Raw genomic sequence first — 9,482 nt, 5'->3', positions numbered from 1 at the left:
TTTTTCTCATGCACTCAAACCCGGACTAATTTGAACATTGATTTGTTGGGTAGCTGCATTATAAGTCTGCTATTCCCGCCCAAAATTGATGACATTTCACGTGCCTGGCACGTTACCATAGAAATGTAAGCGTACAATTAGCTTTTTTCCTCTCTTTTGATTGGCAGTGGAGGAAGAGATAATCTCTTGTAAAACAGTTATCTCGGCACTGATTGCTTTGATATGCTTTTGAAACTTATGCAGGAGACAATTATAATTCATTGTTTTGTTTTGTTCTGTAGTTGTTTAAGAAACCTTTCAGGGCACTGTAGTCATAACTGCAAAATGTATTATATGAGCAGGATGAAATAAGTCAAAGAAAGGTTTAATGATGTGGTGAATGACTGGGAAACACCTTATGTGGCAGTGTTCATATTGTACTGTAGTGTTTTTTCTGTGTGTCCTTCTTGTTTTAGTTGCTCGCATCATCTTGTCCTCCTGCCTGTATCCCCTTTTGAGGAATTGGTAGCATGTGATTTTAGAGAGGTGATTTCAAGTTCCATAAGCAAATACTTATGGGGAAATACTGAATAGAGGGCAGAGCAATCACTGAAAGCTGGATAAAAAGTGGTGGATGGGTGATTTATTGAAGGCAGAAAGTATCTGTTTTAGCTCTGGTTAAGCATTAACGAGTCTGCAACATGACAAAAGATATGTTGAAACTCTTGCTGTTTGCAAATACATTTTTTGTACTGAAGCATATAGATTCAACAGTGAATGAAATGTTGTGTTTACAGAGTCATACAGTGCTGTCGACTAAGAGAAGTTGACCAAAGGCCAGGTTCTTCTAAAACACCCTTACAATTAAATGGTGGTCTCTATACATTAAGTAAAATATGGAAGTGTGCAAAAGTGCAAGATTTTGAAGTAGTGCAGCACAATTTTATATTCATACACTTGTACTGCTTGATCCTCCTCAATACTCTGTGGAGATGACATTTAAAAGCAGATCAAGATGTTTATCCTTTGTTTCAGTCAAGTAATTCTTTGTTTAGGAGAAACTTAGAACTCACAATTTACAGTCTGTATCTTATCAAATGTGAATTCTCTTTTGCTGACCAGTAATCAGAGGCACAGTTCAAAGTACTGTCAGATACAGTATTTACAGTATTGAACAGACACTCATACTTAACTCATAATCATTTTCCTGTTAATATTTTATTTCCCTGCCCTTCCCTCAGTCAGCTGAAATATTTATTCAGTTGTGTCCCCGTTGACCTCCTTGCTTAAAGGAAAAGTTCACTTAAAACAAACCGGAGGTGGCTTTTGGTTTCCATCCTCTGACACTGGCTGTGGCCAGAAGTCACCACTGCCTGGTATTAAGGTCCATTAGGAACTGATGTTAGACACTTCAACTACTTAACCAAGAGCAAATCCGTGGTTTTTCATTTCATTTCATTTTTTATTTTCCGTGATTAAAATGATTTTCAGTCTTTCAGTGATTCATTTTTAAACATGTTCATTCATGACTGGATACTTAAGTAGACGATTTGTGGCTGGTTATTTAGAGGAAAGATGCTAGACTGCTTTAAAGAATTATTTCAATGTGCTTTAACATTTTTAACCTTCTACTGTGTATTTACTGGTCGTGAATATGTATATTCTCACAGAGAGGTATGATCTTAAAAAAATGCATTCCGTCCAAAGCGACAGAAAAATGTGATATATCATTATTATGGGTTAATCTGCCTTAATTGGTAAACTTGTCACTGTTTCATTGTGATTTAATTTGAAGGTGAACACGCTAGTGAATATGCTAGTTAAATGATGCATGCTTCGTTGATTCAAAAACATTGCTTGCATTTCTCTTGCAGTTATGCGTATGCGAGGAAGAAAGAGTGAACTGACACATTTTTTCCAAGTGCAACTTTTCAACATTTTAAATATAATTTTTATCTTAAATTACTTTAACCATGATGCTGCACAACATTAGCAACAATAACTGCAGTCAGGTACAAAATGATAATGATCAGTGAATGAAGCAGTTTCTGTGAGTTCTGCGATTAAGATGACTTTAATAATTTAAAATATGTAATTTAATAAGACTTTTGGCTGTTCTCCCTTGAGCTAAATTTAGATGATGATTAATATGTGGGCTAGGTAATGTGCTTTGAGTAAAAGCTGTTTAAATAATATGACGTTTGTATAACTTTGAACAGTCAGTATTTGTGTACTGTATGCGGTAGAGTTTCGGTGAAGTCACTGCTTCAGTACCTGGTCTAATCCGTCAATATGATTGATAGCTAAGATTATAGCTCTCTGTGTCTTTGTCTCTATGACTCGCTCACACACACATGCACGAGAAGCTTGAAAAATCATGTATTTGAATGCTGGACCATTACGTAGTAGGTTTTTAGCCATGCTAGCAGCATGCAGTGAAAAAGCAACTTTGTACAGACATTCATGATCCTCTGAGGTTGAATCTTAATGGCCTTGGTGTTCTGGTGTGCAACAACTGTTGGATGATTTGTCATTATATTTATCCATGGCACCCTCAGAATGCATCGTAATTATCTATGTAATCTCTTAACATTTCATTTCAAAGCAAATGTCTAACTCTTGTTTCAAGAGAGCAACATAGGGGGGCAAAATTAGTTTGGTTTTTAATTCAGTTTCTCTGTTGAAAATGTAGCTGTCTTCACATACTGGTGTGGACAGTCAAGCCACAGAAAGGGGCCCAACATTTGTGCATTGCAAGATTTTATTAATTGCTTTTAACTCTTCTATCTACATTATTTACCATAATAATAACTTAAAAATAATTTGTTATATCAGAAATAAGGAAACAGTTATTACACATTACAGTGACAATACAGTGGCTTCTCTTAAGTCCAAATGATTTATATTAGATAAACATTGCTTGTGGTTTCTATATAAAATGATTTTTATTCCATTTATTTGTAATTACTAAAGGTAAATAATGACATATACAGTAAGATTACAGCAGGTATTATTAGTGAAACCATATTTACATTGTTACATAATATTTAATCTATGTGATATTTCACCATGCTGCCACTTTTACAGTATCACTATAAATGTTACAAATATTATTTATATGCACACTCAGTTGTCATTTTATTAGGTACACCTAGCTAAAACTAATGCAGTCTACAACACTCCTGCAATAAATCCTCCTTCATGAAGGTCATAATGTTCAGTTTTTATTGATCATGTGTTAAAGAGGTGTTGATTCAACTTTGTGATTATTTGGGAGGATATAGTCTGTATTGTGTTATAAGAGAGAGGTATTTCTATTATTTAGCCTACTATCTTTGTTTTGAATGAGGTGGACAAAATAATAGAAACACCTGTGAGTATTAACGCAGTTCCACGCAGCACCACAAACTGCAAACTAAAGTTGAATCAACACCTCTTTAACAGTTTCAACAAAAACTGAACATCATAACCTTAATGGAGGATTTATTGCAGGACTCTATTAGACTGCATTAGTTTTAGCTAGGAAACAGTAACAGGTTATTGTAAAAACGTCAGATAATACAGATTAGGAATAAATTGCACCAAATGAGCACCTACTAAATTTGTTTAATTTCAGTAGATATTCTTTCCCCTGCTCTGTTGCCCTCTGCTGCCCTAAATCAAAGCAGCACACACCCCCCACCTTTGGCTTCCACGTAGTTTGGGTCAAGGTCATTGGGCAGTTTGCCGCCCTCTCCCCAGATGTTCAGCTCTCCAAATACACCTGTTTCTACCATTTCCTCCTGCCAGGGAATTGGGACATTGCCAGAAGCAAAATCATTGTAGAACTCAGTGTCCTTGTTATCCAGGACCACACCTTTGATTGTGCTGAAGGCACCCACATCATCAATATCTTTGGCATAGACCATCTTAGGATCAGGGACAAATGGTGGAGGCAGCATTCCTTTGAACGAAACACAGAACACATGAATAAATTAAAGCATATGGTATATGAATTTCCCCTAGGGGATAAATAAAGTATCTATCTATCTATCTATCTATCTATCTATCTATCTATCTATGTAAGAATTCCTGTTAACTTTGCATTTCCTCTTTTGTCACTTCCATATCTGCAGTTTCTTGAATCTATCTCATCCAGTGGGATTAAATTAGATTAAATCAATAAGAGTTCTTCAATTAATGCATTTTTGCCTGGGGATGGTTAAGTGGACGTCACCCACCTGCTTCCAGACGGCCCCAGTTAATGTCTTTGAAGAAGGGCTGATTCTTCAGATCTGTGCAGTCATTATTTTTGAACCCGAGACGTTTCGCTGGGTCCTTCTCCATCAGGCCTTCGCAAATATCCTTGCATTCTTTGGTGAAGTTGGTTGTATATGCAACTGGATCGTTCAGGATTCTGCGACTTACCTCTTCATTCTCAACCTGAAGAAAGATACAAACGTTTTGTATATATGATTTTACCACAGTGAAATGGCATTGGACATCAGCAAAGAGGAGAATTGAGGATATTTTTTGCCCATAAAAGCCACTTGATTCATTTACACATTTAGTACCTTCTCTCCTCGTACTCTAAAGGGCCCTTTGGCAGCAATCATCTCAAACAGGGTGACTCCCAGAGTAAAATAGTCCACTGTGTAGTCATACTCCTTCTTCTGGAGCAGCTCTGGAGCCATGAAACCTATATTCATCAACAAAACAAAAGACTGTTTAGAAGATCATGGCCAACATGTTGGTACAGGATTTTTTTTTTCATGGTTATTTTTTCCTGCATAGCATTTCTTCTGCAATTGTCCAGTTTTGTTTAACTTCATCCAAATCTAGAATTTTAAATATTGGATTTGTTCACTTACCTGGAGTTCCAGCATATCCAGTAGTTTTGTCTTTTCCTGGTGGAAGTTCAACAGCCAGACCCAAATCTGACAGGCGGACGTGTCCTAAGCGACAAGGCGTTGATTACAACAGTGGCACATGGGTATTTGATAGGCCACCAGCTAACATTAATAGAATGACTGGGTTTATTTTCATAAAACATTGGCTATTTTTTCTTTTTATAAAATGTTTCCCTCATGTTCCACTGAACTGCACTGGTGGAGTATTTTTCACTTTGGTGATTTACCCTGGTTGGAAGTGAGCCAGCGTCATGGCTCAAGCCAAAGTCAGCTGGTTAACCCACCAGTCTTGTTTTGTGATGGGGTGATGGGTTAGGAGAGAGTCTTTGGGCTGTAACATCCATATGTCCATGCATAGCATTCATACAGTATATTGCTGCAGAGGAAATGGCTCACCTGTATCATCCAGCAGTACGTTCTCTGGTTTCAGGTCTCTGTAGATGATCCTGTGCTGATGAAGGTGCTCGAGCCCACAGATGATCTGAGCTGTATAGAAACATGCTCTCTTCTCATTGAAACCAGGATTTTTTTCATCCACGTTATACATATGAAACCTGTGAGAATGGAGAGGATGACGCATGACGCAACTTAGAGCCTAGTCTGTATATTAGCTGTGAGGTTTATCTACCCTAGGCTGATTAGTAGAGATGAGAGGGCTGCAGCACTATTCCCATGTTGTTAACTACAGAAACCATGTATGTATGTGCTTTAAAAGCAGTGTTTATGTCAGTGTACAGATTTCACTGTGAGTCTATACAGCTGTATTTGGAGTTTATATAGAGCACCTGAGGTCTCCACCGTTCATGATGGTCATAACTAAGCAGAGGTCTGTCTTGGTCTGGAAAGCGTAAGCCAGTGTCACGATGAAGCGACTGTGAACTTTTGCAAGGATTCGCTTCTCCACAATTGCCCCCTAAACAGAAATAATCATCACAACATGATTAGTCCAAGAAAACCAGAAATGCACAAAAATAAAAGCCCCTTTACAAACCTACTGTCCAGCTAAACAGGTATTTTCCCTGATTAGAGCTCTTATTCTGACTTGTCAAACACAGGTCCACAGCCCTTTTACACATGTGATGTTTTGACGTCAAAGTAAGAAAAGCACAACAGCAACTAATTTTATTCATAATGGCTACCTTTAGGTGTGTGTGCCATGATGAGCCTCAGTCTGTAGGTTTTCATTTCAACAGATGAATTCTGTCCCTAAAATCTTGAGTTACTTATTGTGGCTTGTTGAATTGAGGGGACAAATGTTGGGATTCTGTTTTTTTTCTACTGTACATCGTAATGTATAAAGATATTAGAATTTTGCATATAACCACATACTTAAATCCTCCAAGTCTGGCTGTTTTAGGTTATTGCTATTGATCTTTCAGTTTTTAATCCTTCCTGTGGCAGGGCCTACCTAGCTTTACTAGTGTTACCTGAACCATGAAAGTGATGCTGTGTTGCAGTGCTGCTCCAGTGGCAGTCAACAAAATTAAAAGTTCATTATCCACTGATGCTTTTAAAAGCAATGGGCTTCAGTCTAGTCTACTGTCTCTGTGTCTGGCTCTGAGCTGCTTTGTGGGGTCTTTAGGAGAGTCACAAGCTTCTTTGCACTGATCCGTTGTGGTAAAAACTAAACCTCTCTACTCAGTGGGGCATATCCTCTCACAAACTTTCTTTCTTATTCCCTGCTGTGGGTCAGCTTGCTCTTCTGTTTGACACTGTGAATGGCTGTGGGTAGGACATTAGATGTTGCATCAGTTCTTTACCTCGTAGCCTTTGCGTTTCTTCAGCCTCTTTTTCTCCAGCTTTTTGTTGGCATACATTTTGCCCGTTGCTTTAGCCTGGCAAGCATAAACTTCCCCAAAACCTCCTTTACCCAGGACCCTGAAGTCCATGAACCACTCCTCATCAGAAGGCTGGCTCTCCAACCATTTGAACTGAACATAACGCAGGAAGTACATGCTGTTCTTGAAGCTTTGTGTGGCCATCTTCTCCAGGTGTTTGAGCAGCTGCTGCTCACTCTCTTTAAACAGGTCACCGCGAACGTTCTTGAAGTCTTCTTTAACTCGAGTGACGGCCTTCTCCTCCAGGAAGCTGCAAAAATTCTTTGAAGCTGACTCATAGTACTTATTGACAATTTTTTGGGCCTTCTGTACTCTGTCCTTCTCTTGGCATACAGTGTAGTCTTCCATGTCTTTCCACAGCTCTCCGGCATTTTTATGGGTCGCGTCACTCTCCAGAAACTGTTGGAAGAGGCGCTTACCGATGGGTTGTTTGACACACATGCTGTCAAAGGTTGTGTCTACAGTGGCCTTCATGTGTTCACAATCTCTGATGTGTGGCAGATTCAGCCTGGCACGCATCTTCTTGTCACGCATGGAGGCTGCTGCAGCTCCGTCCACGCTGCCACGGGCGGACACATAGGCAGAATTTGCCACCACTGTCTCCAAACCACCGATGTCCATGGCTGCAACTTTTTTTCTGTAGCACACACAAGTTAGAAGTCAATGACAACTCTGCAGCTGATTTTCCATTGGAACCATAATGTGGTGTGATATGAATCGCTTCCAATTCCCTTCTATTTCCATATTAAGAGGGCCACAAATCAGCTTCAAGTCCATAACAGCAGGATGGGAACTTCCATAACATTCAGTGTACAGTTGATTAGTTTTGGGATGTATTTTGATTTAATCTTCTATCATATTTTATCCCTACTCTGATTTTTCTTTAAGTCACTTTCACAGATAAAACCATGTATAATCACTAGAACACATTAAATTATTATTTGTAGAAAGTGCTATATAACAAGAAGGAGTGATTTTCTGTTATTATATTCTCACATTATCATAATGTGGGCTACTGTATGTCATTAGTCATCAGTAAGTGGAGCATTGGGTTATTTTGTTTGATCATGTAACTACTTTGTCAGTACACCCTGGGTTTGCCTCATGTGGAGCCTGTCTCTGTGCACTCATAGTAAATATTAAATGTGAAAAGAGAGTGATGTTGTGATATGCTGCACCCTGCTGTTCAAAGGCAAAAGTCACTGAAAAAGACTTTTTATTTCAGATGCTACAGGCAGGAATGAAATTAAGCTTGTGTGCAACTGTATGTGCACATGCTCACGTAAGGTGAAGGATTTGGGGGGCTGTTCCCTTCCCTCATTTCCATTGTGCAGATTACCTCCCTGATGTTAGCAAACTTCAAATGGTTCGATTCCCATTCTGATATATACTGAGACAAAAGAAGAAAGAAGAAATGTTGCTGTGTATTTAACCTTCAGTTTGAGGAATTAGATTTCTTTTCATATTATTGAAAAACCAAAGGATATAAGTATTAGACTGTTAAAAAGATAAACATTATTTTATCTCTATGGGAATATCTCATATGATATCATACTGCATGCTGGGCCGTTCATGAACAGGTCCCATCATACATGTTGAAGAATACATCTCATGCATAGTAACTGAACAGGAAAAGTACAGTGTGTTTAGTCTTTCTGGGTGTATTTCATGTGTATAAGCTGGTCTGTCTTGCCCTGGTACATGTAGTACTGAAAGTGATACTGTTGGCTGCGTAGGTGCTCTCCTGACTCTACATAATCCAGTTAACATTGACTGCTGATACCAGAGATTTACATGATTGACCTCATTGTTAATTAACCTAAGTTTTTAGACTTGCTTTTAAATATGTTTAAATAGGTGGAACACTCAAACAAAAGTGATGATCCTATCATGTATTAAAAGATTATTGCTGGTCTTTGTTGTTACAATCTGAAAAGCAACCTTTATATAAATTGATCTCAAGAATGTGGGGGAATTAAGATTGTCAGCATATTGTTTTTAATTTTGAATTTGTAATATGTTGTTTATGAAAAAAAGAGCATATCTTGTTTGAGGGAATATTTAATGTAAGATTTTAGAGCAAAACCAATAAATAATGTCAGTAGCCTAATCAAAAAATAGTTATCCACTCACCGTACTTTCTCGCTGTAGCAGTCAAATCCGGAATTGAATGCAATAAAATAAAATGGGTATCATCCAACACATATAGTCTATTTTCTTTTCTTATTTGCTCTTTTTTCTTCCATCAGCCAGAACAAAAAGAAATCATCTCCGTCCTGTAGGGTCTTGAGAAGATGTGTTCAGGGTGTGTTGGGACATCGTGGCGAGGTTTACTCTGCACCTGAAATCCTCCACGGTAGTTCATTAGCTGGTGCGGATTAAACCCTGATCTCATTGGAGGGAGCAATTTGGCAGAAGCTATTAGTGTAACTCAGCAGCAGCAGTGATTACTGATGAGGAATCTGGCTCAATAAGCATCATTTAACCATTAAATACAGAATTCATTCTTGGTTTTGAGGATAGCACATTTCTTTAAAGGCAAAATATGAGAATCTTGACTCTTAATTGATGCTATTCTTGATTGATGATTTTCCTATTTTTCCTGTCCTGTCTACAATGTTTTGAATCATATGGATGAGGAATAACGAAGGCTGGGATACACAAGTAAAACCACCACATTGACTTTGCTCGTCTCTTGTCTTGTCTGTTGAGTGACAGACCAGCTCACCAGCTCAGAAGCAGGCTGCACATTGAAAGGGGATTACCCCCCCCACCC

General features: G+C 38.4%; 1 protein-coding gene across 1 annotated transcript; it reads right to left on the bottom strand.

Annotated features, from left to right (window-relative positions):
- Positions 1-3,505: 3,505 nt before the first annotated feature.
- grk1b (G protein-coupled receptor kinase 1 b) lies at positions 3,506-9,021 on the bottom strand. Its single transcript, XM_023404668.1, has 8 exons — positions 8,840-9,021; positions 6,629-7,343; positions 5,654-5,781; positions 5,265-5,422; positions 4,830-4,913; positions 4,533-4,657; positions 4,200-4,401; positions 3,506-3,922 (listed from the first exon to the last, which is right to left on the bottom strand). The coding sequence occupies exons 2-8, from the start codon at positions 7,325-7,327 to the stop codon at positions 3,639-3,641; spliced, it is 1,680 nt and encodes a 559-aa protein (XP_023260436.1). The 5' UTR covers positions 7,328-7,343; positions 8,840-9,021; the 3' UTR covers positions 3,506-3,638.
- Positions 9,022-9,482: the final 461 nt, after the last annotated feature.

Source organism: Seriola lalandi, unplaced genomic scaffold (assembly GCF_002814215.2).
Source record: "Seriola lalandi dorsalis isolate HSWRI2012SDOR001 ecotype SW California unplaced genomic scaffold, Sedor1 jcf7180002054256, whole genome shotgun sequence".
NCBI classification, from domain to species: domain Eukaryota; kingdom Metazoa; phylum Chordata; class Actinopteri; order Carangiformes; family Carangidae; genus Seriola; species Seriola lalandi.
This window is presented reverse-complemented; position numbering and strand designations above follow the sequence as displayed.

Coding starts and splice junctions, on each gene's coding strand:
- grk1b (XM_023404668.1), bottom strand. CDS start 7,327: ATGGACATCGGTGGTTTGGAGACAGTGGTGGCAAATTCTGCCTATGTG. Junction 4,658..4,829: donor TGGATATGCTGGAACTCCAG/GTAAGTGAACAA, acceptor TGATGAATATAG/GTTTCATGGCTCCAGAGCTG. Junction 3,923..4,199: donor CTGGGGCCGTCTGGAAGCAG/GTGGGTGACGTC, acceptor TTTCGTTCAAAG/GAATGCTGCCTCCACCATTT.